This window comes from Camarhynchus parvulus, chromosome 11 (genome assembly GCF_901933205.1).
Source record: "Camarhynchus parvulus chromosome 11, STF_HiC, whole genome shotgun sequence".
NCBI classification, from domain to species: domain Eukaryota; kingdom Metazoa; phylum Chordata; class Aves; order Passeriformes; family Thraupidae; genus Camarhynchus; species Camarhynchus parvulus.
This window is the reverse complement of record NC_044581.1, coordinates 13,704,004-13,727,430: the sequence shown is the minus strand read 5'-3', so window position 1 is coordinate 13,727,430 and position 23,427 is coordinate 13,704,004. Positions and strand designations below refer to the sequence as shown.

The 23,427-nt window shown below is 43.5% G+C and overlaps 1 protein-coding gene across 1 annotated transcript; it reads right to left on the bottom strand.

Annotated features, from left to right (window-relative positions):
- Positions 1–136: 136 nt before the first annotated feature.
- MYLK3 (myosin light chain kinase 3) lies at positions 137–20,666 on the bottom strand. Its single transcript, XM_030955899.1, has 13 exons — positions 19,914–20,666; positions 16,741–16,831; positions 15,060–15,486; positions 12,442–12,995; positions 11,154–11,259; positions 10,024–10,117; positions 9,623–9,732; positions 8,847–8,988; positions 8,067–8,137; positions 6,561–6,689; positions 5,386–5,538; positions 2,745–2,877; positions 137–1,817 (listed from the first exon to the last, which is right to left on the bottom strand). Exons 1-13 carry the CDS (start codon positions 20,424–20,426, stop codon positions 1,746–1,748), a joined length of 2,595 nt encoding a protein of 864 aa, XP_030811759.1. The 5' UTR covers positions 20,427–20,666; the 3' UTR covers positions 137–1,745.
- Between the last annotated feature and the right edge of the window lie 2,761 nt (positions 20,667–23,427).

Sequence of the window (23,427 nt, the reverse complement as noted above, 5' to 3'; positions counted from 1 at the left end):
GTCTCACAGTCAAGCTTAGAGAAGAGGTCTTTGTTCCATTTCTCTTGCATGTTTTCTGGACCCACCCAGAAATACTTTCAGGTTTGTTTGGCAGCAGGGCTTAAACCAGTGTTGATGAATATTCTTGTTCCACTTTCATGAAATTTATTAGTATTCAGAAATATACAGACCAATGAATACAATGACATTCAGCATGCAGAAACACTGTGGAAGGAAAACATGAACAAAAGTGGGCCTTCATAGAAGGTGATAAATTATCAAGATTCTTCTCTGTCCCAATTCTGGAAATGCTGCAAAAAAGCCAGGACTATGCAAAGTGAGAAGCACTTGAGTGGAAAAAATAGCTAGACCAGAGTAAGGCAGTCTTACAAACCTCATCATTAGCAACCAACACTTCTGCAAATTCAAGGGGTGTCAAAGTCCATAAAGTTCAAAGGAACTTTACAGGTGCCTTTCCTGGAAAGCCACTTTAGTAATACTAGTTTCCATTTTCCTAAGAGCCCATCCAGTTCACACTGAGTTTTGCAGAATCCAGAACAGGAAACCACAGGTTTAATAAATAATATTGTACTTTTATCTGAGAGATGGTAAGTGACTCCCACTCTATGCATAAGAAAAGAGTTTAAAATCCAAAATAAGTTAATATTGTGAAGCAGTAGTTTAATGTTCAGGAGCTAAATGAGGGGGAAAAGGCTTCAACCTCCTAACTGGACTAAAGGCAGAGTCTGGCAACACACACTGTTTCCCTGTCACTGAACCTATCAGAAATGAACCCTGTTTTGCATGTCACACCATACCAGCTTCTCATACTGCATTAAAATTTCCAGAGAGGAAAAACAAATCATCAAACTAAAACTTAGCAACTGAAGTGCTGCAGTCATGGACCATGAAAGCACAAGTTTTAAAAACATAAAATCCCTGGAATTCTTCTCTTTTCTCTACAACGTGAGATCTTTTTGCATAGACCCAACAGTCAGTAGGTGATTTGTATGCATGGCAGTTTCACACATCTCCTTCCAGAAGTTCAATCAGTTCAGCTCAATTCAACTTGCCCTAAGAAACAGCAGCGATGGACTGACTTAAGTTACCTCAAACCAGGGTTCCTCACAGTTCTTCACTATGCAGTGACTATTTTTAAAAGGAGAGAATAGAATAATAAAAAACCAAAACAACAAACCAAAACCATCCAAGCTGGAGTTGCACTGAAGCATCTTCATGTTGTGGGGAAGTTACCTTTTGGAAAGAAATACAGAAGAAAACAATGTCTGTATCTTTTGTTTAAGTAACAAACACCTGAGGGACAAGTTGTGCCACTGTGTGGCAGTTCTCTAAAGCTGGTAACTCACAACCTTCAGTCAGGAAAAAAAGTCTTTAGAGATCCTGTGCTTGGTGTGAGAGACCAGAAAACTGCCAGGGGTTTTCTGCTATAAACACACCAACAATACTCTGCAGAGTCAAAGCCTCCAGCAAGAAGTCAGCCCCAGTAACAGCCACGTTTTTCCACCACTGTATAGAACAACTAAAAACTCGTAAAAACAAACAAGGTAGCTTCTGCTTTTAGAAATCTTGTGTTTCTTCCTTAAGGTCGTTCTGGAACCGCAGCACTAACACACAAAATAACTGAGGAAGACAGTCCCAAAACCTCATGTTATAAAACAGGGATAGAAATGTTTGGAGACGCTGAGTCCTCCTTCCACCTTCATGTTCACCTTCATGTCCAGGAGTGGTGGAGGTTTCACACAAGCTCATGCAAGTTTGACAGACATACTCTGAAATCTCTTCAGCCTGTTAGCAGCAGCCACCACATAAAAGTGTTTCTGTGAACAGAACAGAACAGTCCAAGTGTGAGTGAAACCAAGGCAAAGGAACTTTTCTGCAGCTGACAGGGAGTTCTCTTCCTGGTAAACCCATTTCCCTCTAGTGACCCCCAGCTTGTGTGGGTTGCAGTGGCTCCTGCACAGCACTGTGAGGTTCTTCAGTGTTATTATCAATTGTACAGTGATGGGTCTTTAGATTGTGTCATCTTTAAAGTGCAAGTGCAGAAGTTTGCCATCAAGCAGTTGCAGTGCAGGACTGAAAGAAGTGTAAGGCTCTGGTTTAACTCCTTGGCAAGGAAATGCAACTCCCCAGTGACAGAAGAGAAGGAAATGATCCTGAGTTTGCATCACAATTCCACAGGCTCCCTTCTAACAAGATCACCGTGTTCACCTTTTAGGATCAATCATCTACAATCAAATAGAGACTCAATCACAAATTATTACCTATCACTTCATAAAAACTTAGTTCAGAATGAGCCTGGAGTTATCAGTAAGATCCTGAAGAGTTCTCTCGATGGGTTTAAACCTAGGTTTGTTTGTTTCCTCTCTCCCACACTCCCATTCTGCAGTGGGAGGCACAAACTGCCTTAAGTTATGTCCCTACTCCTTAGTGACAACAGATCAGTGCAACTGTTAGCAATGGGAAAAGTATAAAGAGAATGAACTTTTAATATAAAGTAGCATCTGAAGCCTCTGAACATGTAGAAAGAAAGATGTAAAAAACTTCTAAACACCAATCAGTGTGAAAATTGAAATCAAACTTGTGAGAAATAGAAGCAGGATCAAACACGTCATTTACAGGTGAAAACAGACTTCACGACTGATATTTAGAACCAAAAAGCCTGTGGGCACCGGTGAGCCACCCCACCGGAGGAGGGAATGGCTCTGCCTGTGCTGTGATTTCCCTGTGGAAGCAGATTCATTCACCTTCCATTTCCTGTGGGCCATGTAGCTCTGCAGCAGCAGCTGGGACTTGAGGCGGAGCTTGCACTGCTGGGCCTTGGCAGGAAGGTCCGAGAGCCACTGGTGCTTCAGGCACTGCGTGGCGCTCATCCGGCAGCTGTGGGGAGAGGGAGAGAGCTCCGTGAGGGTTAGGGTTAGCTCCGTGAAACCCCGCCCTCCGCTCCCCGAGAGCTCCGTGAGAACCCGGCCCTCCGCTCCCCGAGAGCTCCGTGAAACCCGGGCCTCTGCTCCCCGAGATCTCAGTGAGAGCCCGGGCCTCCGCTCCCCTCCTCAGGGCCCCGGGCTCCTCTTTGCTAGTGTCCTACGGTGACGTGATGATGTATCCCCATCCGTGTGTTCTGTTTATGCTGGATATTATGTCCAGTGCCTTCAAGACTGGCTCTGAAGAGTAAAAGTTTCGGTTTGGTTTTGCTATCAGCCGCTCCCCCACGGCTGGCGGGACACACAGACAGGGCAGTACGTAGTGCTGCTTTTGCTTTTTGCTTGGCTTTTCGCTTTGCTCTTGCTATTTGCTTCTGCTCATTAGTTAGTAGCTACGCAGTCTGAATTTTTCCCTGGACTGTTTTTCCTTTCCCTTTTTTGGAACCACTCGAGCCCGCTCCAGACTGGGACCTGGGCACACCGAGAGTTTGCACCTTGTGGCTGCAGCAGCTGCCCCAGCACCGGAGGGACTGATAACAGAGCGACCACCCCCTGAGAGACTTTCTGAATTTGTCATCCTTTTCAGAGCGGTGGAAAGAGTGGTGTATCCGATATTGTTCATTTTGTGTGCTAGGGGTGCTGTGCCTGTTAAATAAACAGGTTCTTTCCACTTCTCTCCGAGGAATCCTTCCCGAACCGATTGGGGGGAGGGGCCCCCTTTTGGATGTTTTCTCCCAAATTTGCCCTAAACCAGGGATTAAGTTGGGGATAAAGAAACTGCCCCGAATGAACGAACACGGGTGCAATGCCCGTGCCCGGGATCCTGACAGCATCCTGCACTCTCCAGCAGGAGGGGTGAGCAGGATGAAGGACTGCTGCTGGCTCTGCAGTGCCTCGCTTGAGCTGTGCTTTAGTTAATGCATCACTTTGTTATGCAAATTCAGAACTTTGCTAACAGAATAGTAACATTTGTGGTGTTATCTGTCTGTCCTGACAGCACAAGCTGTGCCTCGTATTTAAAAAGCATATTCTGTGCCTCATATTTAAAAAGCACAATTGTCTATTCACCCTAAACTTGGATCAAGTTAAGCATACTTAAATATCCTGACATCCAACAATGGGCCCAAATGCCACAGCCTGTCCTAAAAGGTTTGGGAACTATATGGTAATAGAGGAAATCTTGAGGTAGAGCTGTTGAGAACAAAGTTTAATTTGCCTTTTTTCGAATCAAAAGCCAATGCCTAACTCCTGAGCTCTGTCTGAGCTGTCTCTGAGCTGATGAAAAGACAATTCCTGCCTGCCCTCCCCAGTTTCAGCAGTCAGGGAGGGAGGGAGGGAGCTGCAGACCCTGCCCAAGGCCAGAGCCACTGTCCCAGCAGGGCACAGGTGCCTGGGCTGCAGGACAGCAGGGGCCACACACCTTGTGAACAAGGGGGCCAGCTGATCACTGCTCTGCCACTCACTGACAACACTCTTCTCTCACATACTCCCTTCATTCACAGCTCCTAACCAGACTTTGAGAGGGTGCCTCTGGACACCCTAATCCCATTGCATAGAAAAATTGAAAACTCCAAAGTTTACAGTCTCACAGCAAATCATCATTACAGTCTGAGAAAAAATCCTTCGATCTCTCCTGCTGGCAATATGCTAAATTTCACTTAATTCTTTGTTTTTCATAGCAACCTATTGTTCAAAATGGAATTAGTACTAGAACTGATTTGTCTGATTTAGGTAATGATCTGGAAGCTGTTAATATTCTAAGCACTCCTTTGAATTCCCCTCAAACACACAATCTGTTTTACTGTATGCATCATTTCCTGATTTGATTAGTTTTGTATCACTACTCAGCAAGAGAAAAATTTCTGTACCCAGCCAAACCCCCAGCCATGGTCTGACATCAATATGATCCTCATTCTCTCTCTATTGTTTCATATCTGCAATCACTTTGTATCTCAGTGGAGCCAAGAATGAGAAGCCACAAGCAGAGTTAAGTCCCAAATGCTCCCTAGTATCTCCCAAAAGCCTGTAAACCACTTTAGAAGAGAACAATGCACATTTTCACAGCTGCAGCTTCCATTTATCCTCCATGGCATTCAAGAGGCATTTTTGCAATTTCTGTCAAGGCTTGTGACAGTCCAAACCAACAATAGAAATAGTGAAATAGTTTTTGCTCAGAGAAGCAAAAGCTTTAGAGACAAATTCCTATACTGCAAATCCTTCTGGATTTCCTGTGTTCCGCCTGTATTGATGCTACTGTAAAAAGCAACTTTCCTCAGTCAGGGTACACAGACACTTTCCTTTAAAACAGGGGCTTCTGAATCACTGAGGAACTGCCCAGCAAGCCCAGAGCCAGCACACAAAAATGTCACATACTAAGTTTTCATTGTTGGCTGCAATCCAAACAACTGGCTGGTAAGAATTTAATATCACTGGTGCCACTGTGCTCACAATCAGACCCAGGTACCTTTTCTCCTTCACAAGCAGTCTGGAAATAAAGTCTTTGGCGTCCTCTGAGAGCTGTTCAAATGCTTCTGCATCAAAATCCCAGCTGCAATTGACTACATAATTCATTGTCTCTGCATCAGTCTCTCCCAGGAATGGGGACAGGCCACTAAGCCTTAAAAAAAGAAAGATGGGGTGGGGGGAGAAGAGCAGTTATCATATGCAAGGTGTGTTTTTCCTTCTATGAATCCTCTGCTTTGTAGCTGTTGTTATCTTATGGAGGAAAAGGCTCTCAGCTATGGAAGGTTCCACTTCTCAGTCCCTGCCAGCATAAGGCAACAGTTTGGGGCAATTAAGTGTTGTAATTTAGTGTCACCCCCTAGCAGTTCACTCAGGTCAGGGAGCACCATTAATAGTCCCTAAGGAATGGATTCAGTGAGGATTTAGGGACATCCTTCAGTGCTTTCCCAGCTAGGAAAGCTAGAGGGACTCAAGAGCTTTCCCAAACTGGGGGCCATATCCTTATGTGGCTTGAATTAAACAGAATTCTGAACAATAAATTACTTTTTACAGTTAGTCTCTAAGCCCATCTTTATTGCTTCCATCATTTATTACTTCATTCAGTTGGGTTTTGGCTAACATACAAATTTAAACCAGAAATCTATCCAGTTCGCAGAAAATGTCTGTGAAAGATTCTGGGATGCAAAACAAGCTCCTCAGAAGGTAGAGACATTGGACAGACAAGCTGTCCATGGTTGCCATCCAGATGTCAGAGAAAAGTTTTAGCCCTATTCATGACAGGTCATTTCTCAGACCCATGGCCCAACACAGATCATATTAATTCTCCTGAGAAGATGCACACCAAGTCTAAGATTATAAAATGATCTGATTACAAATTTAAAAATTAATTCAAGTCCTCAAAAAACACAATCAAAATTAAAATTTTCACATATATTGGGCAACTTTTCAGAGTAAAAAAAAAAACCTGACACATTTAACTTTGCTAAGTAAGATGATAAGGAAGAAGACCATTTACATAGTTATCAAAGGCTCACTTGTTGTTTAGAACTTTGGACACACAGCGAGGTGCCCCTGTATGGAAAGCTGGGGGTTTTAGCAGAATTCATTAGGATTGGTCACAGCCAGGTGGATGCAGGGGCTGCTGCAGCCTGGCCTGCAGGGCCCTGGGGCACTCACAGCATGTATGTGATCACACCCACACTCCACATGTCCGTGGGGAAGGACACAAAGTCGTAGTTCACCACTTCAGGAGCCAGGAACTCCGGAGTCCCAAAATTCACCTTCAGCTTCTCACAGGGTTTGTACCTGTACCAGGAGAAGAGCCACGAGTCAGGAGCTGGGAGCTCATCCCCCCAGGGAAGAGCAAGGCACAGCTTTTGGGAGTGCTGGCAGCCAGGGCAGCTCTGGGGTGACCTCAAGGGAGTATTCCATCATTGTCCCTGTGCCAGAGCAAAGCCACGAGGAAGAACAAGGACATTGAACCCTGCAAAGGGCTCCTCCAAAGAGTGGCAGCAGTTTTACCAAAGAGTGGCAGCCAGACTCCACAGGATGCTTTCCAGATGTTGTCCAAAACCCATAAAACAAACAAAGCAGTTTTGACAAGACAAGATTTGGAGAGCATTGGATTAGTGGGATGTCCCCAGCTACAGCTCAGGGTGAACACCTGCACCACAGATATAACTCAATATAACTGAGGTGGGACTGAAGGGGATTATTTGGGCTTGGGAACAAGTAACAGTGACCCCATATAGGGGAAAATTACTGTATTCTTTTTGCTACTGCTAAACAGGGAAAGGTTACAAAACTGAAGCAGTAACAATTGCCACTGAGGGCAACTGGAGTCACATCTGTGTTCAGACAGAACAAACCACTACAGCACTGCTTGGAAATCCCTTTCTCCTGGATGATCTTGTTGCAAAACTGCCCTCCCAATTGAAAAACCAACCAAACAAAACCCCAAACTCAATGTATTTTTTTTCCTTTCACAAGTATTTTATGGAAACAAAGTCCTTGAAGAGACACTTATATACAAGCACAAAAATATACATATGCATGAATGAACCAGCTTTTAGCTGAAGAAACATCTCAAAGGATTTAGAAAATAATTAGAGAAATATTATTGTTCTTATTGTCCTAATAATAGTAGAAATAATTCCTTTTTATTCTAGGGCAATTGCCCTATGCTCCCACTGCTTTTCTTTAAACTCATACAAGCAAAATAAAAGAATGGAAAAAATTTCCTATTTTTCTGAGGGCTTCCTGTTTCACATGGGATGGCTCAAATATTTTTTTTTCTTTTTTTTACCTTCAATCAACTTAACTACTTGAAGAGTTTAGCAGATAATTTCTACAATTAGAACCTGCACCAGGAAACCCTGCAGTCAAGAAGTCTCTGGGAGCCTTCACAGAGTCCCTAGAGTAAAAGCTCTACATGGGGAATAATTTTGAGATAATTAGAACAGTAGTAAAGAGAAATGTTATTTGAAAAAGTAATTAGATAATTAATGCACACAGCAGAAAACTCATGCCTGCAAAAGCATAATGCTAAGCTCATTCACACAGAATTTTTACAGAGCCATCAAAACACAACCCCCCCCCAAAGAACTACCAGAAACATGTCAGAGGTTGGTGAGTTTGATTTGATTTTGTTTTTTAAAATAATTCACAACTGAACTTTCTTACCTCCTTGCTAATCCAAAGTCAATAATTTTAATCTGGTTTCCTGTGTGATTTACACATAGGATGTTTTCAGGCTACAAAAAGAGAAGAGGATATTTTGAGTTAAATGTTTGAGAGAGATATCTAGCAAAAGATAGTACAAAATTCCCTCCATAAAAAGCCACAAATTCACCCAATTTTTTTTTCCCAATGAGAAGGTTTTTCAAGGTGAGGCTGGGGGTGGGGGTGATGGGGTTCAGCTGCAGAACTGTCTGTGAGCTGGTTTAATGTCATTTGTCTAAGGTGATAAACAGGCAGGAAAACACCAGTTTGTATTTCTGTTTAACAGTGTCCATTATTAAGGGACTATTAGGAAAACATTGCAATTTTGCTGCAGGTTGGTTCCAGGCAGTAAAAGGTACAAACTATAGGAGATGATTGAACAGGTATTTGTACACTGTTAAAAAGGGCAGGGGAAATAGAGGAAAGACTGTGGGCATTTCTACCCAAGGAGGCTTTGGGTGGGGTTTTTTTCATCCATGATGAAAGGGAATTGTTGAATGCTACAGAGAATGAAAAGCTTCTGATTTAAGAAAGGCAAAAGCCCAGAATCCAGATGATTCCAAGCAAGCTACTGAACAGACACTGGAAAAAAGTAATCAATCTCTAAAGCTCCATTCATTGCAGCCATTAATTCTATTCCTTTATGACATGAGTCCATGACATGAGAAATTACTCCTCAGTGATCAGAGACTCTGTGGTGCCTAAAGCAGCCCCACTAAAGCACAGAGAGCACAAACTGACCTTCAGATCTAAGTGGAGAATGTAATGCTGGTGCAAGTAGTGGACTCCTTCACAAATCTGCTTGGTGAACAGGATGGCATCCAGCTCTGTCAGGTGGTAATTTTCATCTGTGATCCGGTCAAATAATTCCCCACCATCAAGACTAAAATTTTCACACAGAAAAGCATTAAAAACCCTAAAATCTTGCATTAGCCCAGTTTATTTCCAAGTTGGGAATTAGGCTCTGTAATTGAGGGTCCTAACAAAACATGCAATAGAAAGTGTACCAGCAGCCTCAATGACTTCAAGTGACTTATTCCTCTTGAAATTAAGTATCAATCTAAATTCAGAAATGGGAAGGTTGGCACTAGTATTTGGGGAACACATGTCAAACCCAAACCCACATGACCTGGGGATCCTATGGGACCTGGAGAACCTACAGGGAGTACTAAAGTGTCTGTTATTCTCTCATCTTACTAGTCATGGGAAAATAAGTCTTCAACCTACAAAATTTACTAAATGGAACTTCTCTAACTGAAAGCTGTTTCACATGAGCTGATAACTGAATTAAATTCTGCACAGAAGAGAAAATTACTCAGAGATAAAGCTCTGACAAGCTTTTAACCTGAAGAAATTACCTTTAAAACATTGGTTTTTTCCTTCTGAAAGTGAGATCAACTCTCTTTAGGCTGGGAAACCACTCACTTCTTCACAGCTCAGAATTATTCCTCCCTATTTGCTTTAGTGACCTGAGAAAACCCAGACATCTGACAATTCCTGAGATCATTTAAACTTACTATTCCATTATCAAAGTGATATTATTTTTTGCTTCAAAAGCATCGTAAAGTTGGATCAGATTCACGTGATTTAACTGGTTCATGATGTTAATTTCATTTTTTACTTCCTCCTGAAAAAAAAACAAAGTAACAAAAAATTAGCAAAATACACTCCTTGAATTCCAACATACCAAACCAAAACTATTTATAAAGCCCAACAACAGCTACAGCACAGATCTCAAGGGGATTGGGGGTTTAATCATGAATACAGGAGATGATGAAGAGTCGCAGCAAGCCCAAGATTTTGCAGTATTTGATGGTACCCAAGGATGAGCTGCCCCTCATGGAGCAGCTGGGGGCAGTGGTGCTGGTGCTGGCCCTGGCAGGGAGGGCAGGCTCAGAGCTCCCAGCAGTGGGGTTACCTTCTCTTTGGCTCCTTTCACTTTGATGATTTTGGCCGCCAGGTTGAGCCCCGTTGATATTTCTGTGCACTTGTGGACTTGCCCAAAACGCCCCCTGTGGATGCCAAGGAAAAGATAAAGATGGGAAAGATGGGAAAGCAGTTTAGCACAGAAACCTCTCCTGGAACTATTCTTATCATGAGCAAAAATAGCCCAGGACAAAGTGAACGGAGTCGGGTGGCCAGCAGCATGGAGCTCCTCTTTCTCTCAGCTTATGAAGGATTAGGTTTGTCTTTCCAGCCAGTTGTTCATTGCTTACATTAAAATATTAAACCCCGTTGGTCCTGCTGAGGTATGATGGCCTGGCCATGCTCTGGCTCCCTTCTGTAACTGGACCCCCTTGCTGTCCTTCAGGGATATGTTAGTGGGTCTATTAACAAGGATATTTCTGTCCTGATCCCAGAACTTTTTAAATGACCATAAGACCAGTAACTGTAGTCACTCCACAGCCTGCATTTCTGGCATGCTGTAAATTCTCCCCCATGTCATGCAGATATGTTAATGCCCCTTGGGATGATTCCTAACCACCATCTTCCCTGCTGTTGCATCACATTGCTTATACTTATTAAGCCATATTTGTATGTGGATCCATGTGTAAATCAAGCCTTCTTGTCACATAAGTAAGGATACAGGAATACAAAAGCTGAAGCAGCTGCAGACTTCCTGTGACTGAAAACTAAACATAAGGTCAAAATAATTATAACTCTTCCTTAGTTTTCTTTAATGTGCAGCTCAGCACAGAAAAAAAAAAGATTTTGGAAGCTGCCTGGCCTAATGGGCTTTGTTGACTTTTCAAATACTCTGAATTTGTCTGCCTTTAAGGGTACAGATTCTTCCCACAACACTGAGGCCAGGATTATTAAAACAAATGAAAAGAACAGTCACCAGGATGGCAATCAGGCATCTGAACACCGGGCTGGGGCAGAAACCATCCATCTAAGGGACATCCTTGATGCAGGAGCAGCTGTGACCACCCACAGGGCTCCAGGATGAACCCAGCCCCTGTGGCTGTAGAGAGCTGGTCTGTCCCTCCCACACAGCCCTTGGGGCCAGCTGCAGGGCTCCCAGAGCTCGGGGACAGGCACACTTACCCCCCCAGCACCTGGTGCCGACACACGGAGTAGCTGGCGGTCACCTCCGCTTGCCTGACGCTCACGATGCGGTGCTCGAACGGGGCTGGAGGAGAGGGGCTGTCATCTGCAGGGGACACAGGCTGCTGTGACATTGCTGCACTCACCACTGCCCTGCTCCACCTCCTCACACCAGGGATTTCACCCCACAGCAGGTGAGGGGCTTTCACTGCTAAATCCCTTGTACGGACAAGGATCACAGTCCCAGAACTGAGATCAGCATCCCACCTCCCGAACCTCCACTCTGTTTTTTTAACCCACCGGACACCTTTAGGAGACCAACATTTTAGTTTATGCATTAACAGAAAGGGCCACCAGAAAATACTACCTGAAAGTTTGAAAAAAATGACACATCTTTTAATTGTTACCTGACAGCCAGAAAAACCAGCAAAAATACACAGCACTGAGGAATGAGGACAGTGATTGATAAAATCATAGGGTTCCTCTTAGCAGCAAGAATTTTGCAGACAGTTTCCAAATTAAAGCTGCAATTATTAGCATGACAACTGCTAAGTTTAGTCTGTTTGTGGTAACCTAAATTAGCTATCTGTGATCACTTAATGTCCAAGGTTTTTTAGGGTAAAGCTTCATTAAACCCATTTTTTATATCCCCCATTGAAAGTAATTTCATAATTAATCTGCAGGTTAATCTCAGGCTGCAATTTAACATGTATTCAACTCATCTCCAGCCCCTGCTCAGAAAGGCAGAGCACTCAGGTCATCTGCCCATGTCTGTACACTCTGGAGCATACACACACATGTGCTGCCAGGAGAGACCATTCCCTGAGACAAAGCAACCAGGTGTTCCCTCAGGAACCAAGAGACCCACGGCCAACAACACAGCAGGCCACAACAAGAAACATTTCCTGCAGTACTTTTCTGTGCTCTGGATCTCCATAGGTGCTGAAGTGTGCTTGGTTTGCACCCTCTATCTGAAGGAACAAATGCTGCATCTAATGAAAATTGATTTTTTCAAAATTCTCATACTTCTCATCACACATACATGTCATGCTATTCTATTTTAAACTATGTTTTTTCCCCAAAACACACTTTAAAAGGAAAGTTACTATTAAAAGAATCTGTGAATTGTTATTCACATAGTCAAAGGTACCCAATGCAAAATGCCCTTGAAGTGTAAGACATGGGTGCTCTACTGAGCACTGCTCCTGCTCTTGCTGTCTGTACAACAGGCAGGAATAGAACAAAATCCTTAATGTACAAGTTTCAAGAGTAACTATGAGCAACTTACCAATGATTTCTCCTTGAAGGGGAAGAGCTCTGCCAGCTGCCAGAGACTTGGTTTTCTCTGGTGCCTCTCCTGTACCCTGCTGAGCATCATGTCTGCTTCCTCCTGCAGTCCCAGATCCCCTCCTCTCAGATTTGGTATCTGCTGGGCATTTTTCTGCTTTTGCTGTTTCTTGATGGATTTTCACTTTTACCCCTGCATCTTTCACAGGCTCCTTTGCAGAGGTATTCTGTGAGGTTATGGGCTCACGTTTTAATTCTGATTTCTCTTCAGCTTTTTCACCTACTTTGGGCTTGCTCAGGAATGGCTTTTGCTTCCCTGTTTGAGGTGCAAGTTCATTTTGCTTATTGTCCCCCTTAACTTCTGAGTCTGGCTTGGAGCTGATGTTTTTAGTACTCTGTTGAAGTTTTAATTTGTCAGGCTGCTGTTTGACTCCCTTCAAGTCTGCTGGTGTGGATTTCACTTTGGAACTTTTACCTTTGCTGTCACTTACATTTCCCTCCTTGGCCATCTCAATCTTTTCTTTCATGTCAGTCATATGTACACTGATGGATATCCTGCAGAGCAAACAGGAGACATTTGATATTGATGCAGGTGGCCAACCTGGGTTTTGTAACTTTGTGGGGAAGAAAAATCTGTGCCTTTTCAAACCCATACATTTCTATAGTGTGGATAAAACTTAACTGTACCAATCTTGCTGGGAATGACTCACAAACACTAAGGGGAGAGCACCAAAAAGCATACTGGCTCTTTCTCTGTGTCATCCTCTCTCTACATGTCTGCCCTTCTGCTGAACAAAATGTCTCACCCTGCAAAGAGTTAACCCCACATTTGAAAACTTACCCACTTTTTGCATTTATTCCAGTTGGTCTAACAAAACACCACTCATCTGGGCAGACAGAGGATAGTGATTGCCTGCACAAATTACAGGCTGATTAGCTAAATGGCTGCCTGCTCACATGGCTCTACAAATCTGATGGCTTGTGTCCTCTTCCAGCTGGCTGACCTGTGCACTCAGCCATCTGGGTTTGGGTCTTCTGATGGGATAGCATTCTTTCCACAGCTTTCTCTTAAAAATCTAGTTTTGATAAACTCTCTCACTCCAGCAATACTATTTTTCTTGACATTTTAACTACTGGAAAAGTTTAATCTGTTTTTCCCTCTTGTGTTGCCTAAAAAGAGTACAGGTTACAACCATTTCTCTGTGCTCCTAAACTCCATCAAAGACATTTGAGTGATAATGTTTGAGTCAACTGTTACAGCTCCAACTGTCATGAGCAGTCTGATTTTACCAAGGCTGAATTGAAACTTGTGAAGTTGTAAAGGAGATTTTATACAATGGTAAATGAAGCCAGCTTCTGATGTCTGGGAGAGAACAGACCTCATTTTCACAAAGGTAATTGCCTCTTCCACTGGAGCAACCTCATTACAGAAGATGTTATAAAAGAAAATGTTTCTGCTTTCTTAAAACAAGAGTGTGAAATGTCTCGTTTTCTGCACCCTTAACACCCTGGTGCTGCCCTGGTGTGAGCTGGGAGAGCAGCTGAAGGCAGCTCTGAGCAAACACTTCCTCTGCTATCTAGACAAGCCTGAGCTCAGTGGGACTCTCGGGCACTTCTCCAGGCAGGGGAACACAATGTTCCTCTGATGCCTCTGTGTGGGCTTACAAACTTCATTAGAAGCTGCATCCATTTAGAGAGGTGTTTACCACCCTCATGTGACTTCACACTCCAAACCATGACAATGCTGGGCTGCAGCTGCCCCTGGGGTTTACTCCAGCTTCTGCCTCCCACTTACCTGCCAGCCTCCCTCATCCCCAAACCAAACCCGGGACTCAGACACCACATTTGTACACAGGAACAATGGTGAAATTCCCCACCCAAAGTCATACGTACATTTGTGGGTGTGTATGAATGAGTGTCTGTCACCCCCACACGCACATATAAACCACTTTACAGGCACCCACCCAGACAGAGACGGCATTGGCAGTTTAAATCTGCCACAGAAGTTCCATTCATTTGGGTTTAGTTGGGAGGGGTCTTTTGGTTGTGGGGTTCTGTTGTTTTCTGTTGTGTGGGCTTTTAAAAATTTAAATAAATGGGATTAAAATAAAATCCCAGATAAATAATCCAAAGGAAAATGGACTACAAAACACCTCTATGAGGAAAATATCAGCCTGATAGAGATGAATAAATGAACAATTTTTAGGTGACCAAAACACTGAAAACACTGAGAACAAACAGAAATTCTTTGGTTTCGTCATACACTAATAAATATCTCAAATTCCTCTCACCCCCATGGCTATAGAAACCAAGGAGCTGGGAGGGAGGGAGTGGTTTGAGTGAGTGGTTTATAACTTCCTGAGCTCCTCTGTGGTGGTCACCTTTCTGTGTGAGCACACAGAAGTGCTGCACCTCAAACCCCTCTGTCCCACCTGAGCCCTGGGCTGCACAGAACTTTACCCAGGGCCCCCTGAGCTTCCTGCCTTAACCATTGTAGGGTCTCTCCTCCTCTCCCACCACGCAGGAGCTGCCTCCTTTAATGGGCTGGCTTTCCTTTTCTCCCTTGTAACCCATGGAGAGGTTCCAGGTCCCCCAGAAAGCCACCAGCAAGGCCATTACCTGGTGTGTGTCACTTCACAGCCCGTGTCAGATATGGCCCTGGACGTGGAGGGCGCAGCCTCCCGGGACACTGCAGCTTTGCTTTCATTCTTGCCAGGCTTCTGATGAACGAGCTGCCTGTGGCACTCAGCAGGGCCTGGGGCTCTGTCCCCCTTCTGGCCTTCAGCAGGAGCATTTTGGTTGCCTGCACGATCTTGATGTACGAAGGGAAGACCATTGTGTTGATTCACAGCTTTGACATCGATGTCCTTTTGCTGTGGACAGCTCTTAGAGCTCTGTGGTTTGCCAGCACCTTCTACCCCTTGCTGCTGGGCTGTCCTATCTTTGAGCTGGGGTTTGGAGTCAGCTTTGTGGGCTACAGCACTGGAAGTGTTCACCTTCTCACACGCTCCCTTGTTTTCATCCAGCTTTTTCACGCTTTTTGTCTCTGAATAAAAGAATCCATTAATAAACTATCCTTGGCAAAAGTCATGGCAAAACAGAGGAGGAATAAAGCAACACACCTCTCAAAATAATCTACAATTACACCTGAAAAGATAGCAAGAATCCCCCAGAAGGTTTAAAATCCTGACACCATCAAGCTGGAGATGGTACTAATGCTCATGGCTTAAACCCAGAGATTCACCTGCTCTGGTGCTTTCCAGCAGTGCCACACATTGGACTTGGATTCCTTACAGCAAACAAAAAACCTGCAGGGCTCAAGTTCATTGGATCTAAAATCTGAAATCACTTTGTGGGCAAATATAAAGGCAACTTAAGGCACTGCAGATCCTGCAGGACCCAATACACCCCTCTCCCCAGTTAGAGGGGTAGGGACACACCCAGCAGGACTCCAAGGGACACTGAGGCATGAGACAGAGCCCACTTGCAGTTTGCACAAAAGGATTAAAAGGCTCTCCATCACCTTCCCATGACAATGGCTGTGGTTATTAACAATCAGCATGCCCAGATCACCAGCAACCAAGGTTTGCTCACAACTCTGTGCAGCTTTTGGGTCAGAATTGTGACCATTTGCTTTGTTTTTGTCACTTCCAAAGCCATGAAGCTAAAAAGGGGACAGCCCATAAGGCAAAGGATTCACTGACAATTTGTGAAGACAGCAGCATGACAGGGCCTGCTCAACATCACCTTCACCCCTGCTGCAGCTCCACGGGCACTGACAGTGGGTGCAACAGGGCAGTGCCCTGACAGATGCACCCTAAATAGGAATCTGGCCCTGACACACCAGTGAAACTTGCTGATCAAAAAAAGATATTCCAGTGCCAACACATCCCTTTTTCAGAGAGGGGGAAGAGGGAGGGCTGCTTCAGAGGTATTAATGGAAAAGAATTTATTGGGTTTGCTATGTGATAGGGCCACTATCTTCACAGTATCTCCAAACAAGCTCTGCTCTCTGAATTCAGCTCACTGAAACCCAACTCAAAAAACCCCAGCTCTTCAGCTAAACAAAAGCACTCCTTTTAATTTCTGTATCTTCTAGCTTTTTGTGGTGCTTGATCCTGAGGATAAATCATCGTGTGAAGGTGGTGAGAACAATTCTATTCTCCCAGTACTGAGGGGCAGAGTTACTCAGTTACATCTGAGTAATTCAGGTAGTGGGAAATAGCAAGCTATTAATTTCCAGTTTGTCTGCTGCACATTCTAGAGTCAAAGCTTGCAGCATGCCTGGAGTGATACATACCTTCCAGAGGCTTCTTGCTTTCAGTCTGGGTTCCTCTGTTACTAAGCACATGCTTAGGTTTTGCACCACTCTCCTCAGACTTATCTTTGGCCTAAAAACAACAGGGGGACACAGAAATTACAGTTACAGCCAAGTGTCTATTTCCCACTAGGTTCCTGCAGCTATGTAGGCATTCTGTAAAATGGACAGTCACACCTCTTCTGAATTATTAGTCAGTGCTCTGTTTACTTCTTTCCTCCAGTCTCTCCCTGCCTTTGCAGGCAGGCATCCTTTTAAAACAACATAACAGATTAATACATTAGCTCACTGCTTTCCAAAATTTTCACTGTCAGGGTTTTTTGCCTTCTGTCATCTTTACTCACATTGATTAAAAAGTATGACATGTGAAACCTGAGACAGTAGAAAAAGAAATGATGCTGCATTTCTGTTGCTTTCTGGCTGGTGACAGAATGAAAAGTAATGTTTCTGAATACATTTGTCAAAACATCTTTGTCTCAAGGTACCTAAAAATTCATTATTTGACCTGCTAAGAGGGGGTGCCAAAAAAGAACCTCTAGTTTTAGATCAACTCTTGTGTATGCGCTTGACATTTCACATGTCACCTTTAGAATGATTAAAAACAGAAGTAGATTTTTATCTTTAAGCAGTGTTTTCCCCCCAGTTTATTTGAGAGGAGAGATATTTTCTAACACAACCACTAAAGACCTCACACAGCAATAGATGTGAAACCAAATTACAGCTGACTTCTGTGTAGCAAAAAGCATTACACAAAATTAGGAAAGGCATATTTCCTGTGGTTGACAAACAGTTAAAAATCTAGTGATGATCTAGCCTCCTATCCTGATTTGCACAAGCAAATAAGCAACACAAAGTATTTCTGCAGGTAACTGATTACAAGACAGCTGCACATCAGCCCTTCACCTGTTAGTAAAAGCAGTTAAGGATTTCATGCACAAACTCTACAGACTGAACAGAGCCTCCCCACCTCCCCATTCCAAAAAAACCAAAACACCCAAAGAGCAAAAGTAGGAAAAAATCATTACCCTTTTTATTACAGCTCTAAGCAAACCTGCAACAATGACCAGGGTGAACATTATTCTGGCACAATCCTACATGCAAAGAAAGCCTTGGGTAAGTGACAGTTTAATGCTGGTGTGTTTTTTTCTGGTTTTTAAGTAAGAAGTTAGAGGTTTGGAACCTAGGAAGCTCAATTCATAGTCTTTGTTTGACTCCAACCCCACAAAACTTCTTCCATAAGCATTCCCAAGGCATGCCTGGAATGCTGTCACAAACAGCTTCACCCAGAAATGCAAACAGGACCTCCCCACTCCCAGCCCAGCCCATGATAAGCAGAGCCCTGGGACAAACAGCAAAGGCTGGAAAACAGGAACAAGCAGGCAGCAAGTTCTTTTTCTGTGCTCCCCCTGTAACTGTGCAGCTCTTTGGGCATATCTGTGCTGCCATCACACAAAAGGCTGCAAAATCCAGACCCAAGTTAGCACATGGCTCAGCACAAGGTAATTTGTTCACCTGTGCTCTCTGCACGTTTCCCAGCCAGGTCACGTTCACTCACAGCCTCACTAACTCGAGACAGTTCAGATATCACTCAGCAGTCTGTGATCAAAGGATGGACTTAAGGTTTTATAAGTGACCTCATGCTCCAATTTCAAAAAGTGTTCATGACCAGAAACAAAGAAGGAGGACAGTGATGGTCATATTGCAAAACTGGGGTTTGCCATAAAGGTGCTCGCCCACTACACCCTGACTGTTCTCCAGCCAAGGCACAGGCTGGAGCCTGGGACTCAGACCTCCACCCCCTCCCAGTCCACCAGCTTGTCACCAACAGGTCATTCCACCTCAATCTGTACCTGCCTATCCACAAAATCAAGCAAAGGACAGTATCTGTCTCCAGGCATTTTGCACTGACTGTAGTAACACAGCTTTACCCAAAACACATCAGACTTTCCCATGTCTCCAAAAATCTGTAGAACTGAATCTGAGACTGCTGGAACTGAGCTTTATCTCTATGAAGATTTAAGGTTGATAATTAATGCATGATTTATTGTTCTCAACACTAATGGAAGCACTTTATAAATTCTTCTGTCTCCTAACAGGCCAGCTCACTTGTCAGCCTCTGGCATTTAAAAAGAGAGACCAGGAGAGCACTGAAAGCTTGGAAAGGTACATTGCCATCAAGCACTGCCCTGCTCTTCTAATGAGTTAGATGTACCTTTCCATCAAAGGATTTTACAGCTTTGGTGAAAAATATTTGCATTAGATACCAATGGACATTGTCATTTGAGCTAAATTCTCCTAACTGTAATCACATCTCCACATACATGGAGATTTGGAATGAATAAATATATTCCAGCTCTTGTAGTTTTCTCTCTTCCATTCCCATGGTGGGGTAGAAGCCACAGTGAAAACTGGAAGCTCCCACTACCTAGAACTAATTCCAGATGCCTGTAACTGTTAAAAAACAAGGCTGATCTATTTTAAAACACCATATCAACTAAGTACTGCTCTTGCCTGTTCCTCACCCACTGTCCTCAATAATTAAGAAATGCTTGGGAACTGATGTCTGGGAACTTGCAAACACAAGATCTACTTGACTTCAGGAGTGAATGATGTCAATGGAGTTGATGAAGTCACAGCTGCATCACAAAAATGTAGCTAAAGACAAATAAGATGTCTAAGGATGTGTAAATCTGCTCAGTAACATGACCATAAACCAGCACAGGTCTCAGGAACTGGTGCTGTGTTCAGAATTTGTGAATGAACAAGGAAGCAGAAGCTTCTCTCAAAAAAACCCCAAAAGCTCAATGTCACTCAAAGTATGTCACTCAAACTTTACACTGGGGCCTCAATTCAGTCACTAATTTGGGTGACATTGCTGAGCTTTGAGCACTGGTAGAAGCTGAATTTTCCTTTCCAGTAGCAATCTCCTCCTCACAGCCATTCCAGGACTGCCCAGCACCCTTCAGGAACCTCAGACACTGTTTTGAGCTTGCTCCCTGCCTTAAGAGCCTTGCAATTCAAAGGTCCCAGCAGTACCCTGGACCAGCAATACAGAAAGGAAAACTTGAATTAAACATCATGCAAGAGATTGACAGGAGAGCCTAAAGCCCTGCCATGTCATAAAGTGAAATGAAGAACAGTAAAACTAAACCAACCTCAAGAGGGATTTCCAGCAGACTCCCCTTCTTCCAGGGCACAATGCCTTTGAGAATGAAATCCACTACTTTAGAATTTTTTAATACTTCTTCCACAAATGTAATAACTTTATCCAGGGTGTCAACCCTTTTCTCTATCTTTGCCAGCCTCTCCTTATGCTTGGAGGCATCTAGCTGGGCAGCTTTCATCAAATTCAACACTTCTGAGCACATGCTCTGCACGTCAGCCTGGGCAGCGCTGTCCAGTTCCTTCGGGCCTTTCTGCACTGCGTCTGTGCCACCAGGAGCTGCTTGGGATACTGTGAGCTTGTTAATGCCATTTCCTACAGCAGCAATGCCTCTGTCCACTTGCTGCAGTTTGCCTGTCAGGTCTTCTTGGAAATGGAGCAGTCTGTCCACCTTTTCATTCAAGAGATAGAGTTTTTTGTCCACCGTACTCAGACTGTTCACTTTTGGAGGCTGAAACTTGGTCAGGGCGTTTCCCTGTGCGAGGTCCAAGCTCCCCACAGACATTGTGTGCAGACAGCAGGAAGTCAGACAGATTAGGCTGCCTTTGCATTAATCATAAATTAGAAAATGAGGCTCTGAAAGTTCATCTTCTTTAGCTGTTCCTACACACACCAGACAAGCTCACTTACTGGAGTCGCTAGAGCATATCGTGAGATAGCTACTGCACAAAAGATTTATTTCTGTGTTATCTATTTCTTACTGTGTGCTTTCAATGATGGAGGCAATTTGGCACCAGACTGTGTTTTCTTGTGCCTCCTTGACGTCACAAAACCATTTAAAATTCTTTCTCGAGTGGCTGTTGATAGGCAAGAATCTTAACAATGGCCAATGCCTGCACAGGCCTCTGGAGGGAGGGGGATTGTTTTCATGACCAGTTTTAGTTCTGTGATAATGAAAAGGTGCTAGAACATTTCCCTTCATTAAACAGGAGAAAAAATAAAAGTAAACTGGCTGGCCTTGTGCTGAAGCTTGGAAGAATTCAGCTCTGTAGCACGGATGCAGAACGCCCAGCATAGACACAGGGTGCTCTTTCAGTTGGCTGGCACTTGAATTTAAAAATAGTGTACAATGACAATGACCTGAAATACATATCTAGCACCAGCATGTCTTTGTCAACTGAAACTTCTAAAATTAAAACTTTCTTCCAGGTTATAAAAATGAACCAAGTTAAAAAAAATCATAATGAAGGCACAGCAGAATTAGTCTAACTATTAGCAATTAAATGATTAAATCATAAATCTTAAAGGGTTTGTTATTGACTTGGTTTTCACTTCTGAATCACAGCATATTTACTATACAAATTACAGTCACTAGAGAACAGAAAAAGTCACTGCACAGGCTCCACTGCCACAGCTCTGAATGCTTTAGAAACATTAATGAATGTACCCTTACAATAGCACACAGAAGGGGAGTCAGTTCTCTGCCACAGAGGATGAACTGTGGCATCAAGAGAGAGCAGTTTGTCCCATGCCAGATGTGACCCTGTCACACGACTGTGTCTGGCTCTCCTGGGTCCCTTTGCACTGCTGAGTGCAGAGCAGGGAAGGGAAACAATGGAACCACAGCAAAGCCTTTGGGATTCTCAGCACCCCTCTGCCTCCAGTCCCTTCCTCATTTTTTGTAAAGGGCATATGGAAAGAAAATGTCACTCTTAAAGTGAATTTCCTGTATGACACAGAACATTATAGACATCAAAACCCTTCCCACAGAGTAGTAGCAGCATCAAAGTTACCCTCTCAAGACAATGTTGGATCCTTGCCACTTCTGTAAGATGAGAATTTTTATTTACACTTTAAAAGAAGTGTTACATCTACCAAGGCCATCATGTAATTATAGCCAACCTGGTTTTTCTGTGACATTTAGAGGCAAATAACCAGCTTTACCAAACACAGCCAAAGCTGTGAGCCTTGGACTGTTCATCACCTTCACAGAAGAGTTTAAATACCAAGCAATGACTTTAGAAGAAAACCTGGCACTTTGTGCCATGTCACTTCTCCTGACCAAAAAAGTATTTTAAAGTCACTGGGGTTTTCACAGTGGTCTGGGATAGAATGGTGTCAGTTTTGTGATATCCCATACAACACAGTAAAATATTCAGCTCTGTCTGGGAGGTTTAGGACATGGGAAATAAATGCCTTGCAATTCTACTACTGCAGTTAAAGAATCAAGAACTTTTAGCCAAATGCCTCCAAGGAATTTCTTAATTCTTTCAAGCCCACAAACATGCTTGATAACAAAAGATAAAAACAACCAACAAAATTCACTAAATCAAGAGTACCTGCTGAATGCTGTCCTGTTAGGAACAAGAAGAAAGTGGTAGAGTCATGAGAGTGTTGTATTTGAAGTCAAACAACTTACAGGAGATACTTCAGCAAGGAAGCTTAGCAACAGAAAGTCACCCCCAGCTGCAGACACAGAACTCAAGTTGCCACCACCAGTGTGGTACTCCAGGCACAGCACAGGGCCAGGAAAAAATGCAGGTACAACCAGGAGCACAACTGGCTGTGCTTGGGGCAAACAGGAGTCCTGCAAAACCTTGAGCTGCTCTCTTAGTTATTTAACAACTGAGAGCAAAAAGCGTGATTGCTGCCCAGTTGTGATTATCTAGTGTTATTATTCCTGTAACTGCTGATTTAATCCTCCTCACTTACTGTGATAAATGCTGTGTAAAGCAAAAAGTGGGGCTTCAAAAAAAAATCCTATCCCTTTCTCCTCTGGATTCAGCCACATGGAAGAGATTTCACCACCCAACTGCTCACACAGTGCACTGAGAGATGTTTGAAAGAATGCTCTACAGAGAATTCTTGCTAAAAATATGCAGCAAACATTCCTTGCTGGTGTTGTCTGAGGAACAGGGAAGATACAGCCATAACTGTCTCCTACTCTGATACAGCTGTTTGACTTATTATACTGCTTACATCAAACTGTGCCTCCATAAACAGCTGCAAAATTACCGATGGGATGAAGGACAGAGAAAGAAACCTTATTTGGACCAAAGTAAAAAGTTTTAAACATCTGTCACAAAGTTAAGGTCAGCTATTCTTTATTCTTTCCATTTTCTCCTCCACTCTCTCCTTTTGCACTGCTGGCAAACACACAACCAGAAAAAATGGCTCTGGCAAGTCTAACAGTTTGTCTTGCCTTCAGGATGATAATATGCTCAAATACTGGCAAAAACTCTTTTATTCCTTTTGCTTTGAATTACAAAAGCAGGCAGTTGTTGTTCAGAACATTGATTCAGTGCCCAGTGTTCAGATCTTGCTTGAGCAGCCTGCAGAGAATATTTATTTCCATTGCTAGTCCCAAGCCTTTCAATAGTTACCAAAAATAAGGGGAAAATCCTAAAATGCCTGACACCACAAAAAAGCACAGCCACTGTGACAAGTGCCACAGCCTATCAAAGTCACCTTTGCTTTGTGAGGAGCTGTGGCTTACAAGGAAATTTGCACTTAGATACCACAACACAGGGGGCTTCATCTTCAGCCCCCAAATGTACAGAGTGCTG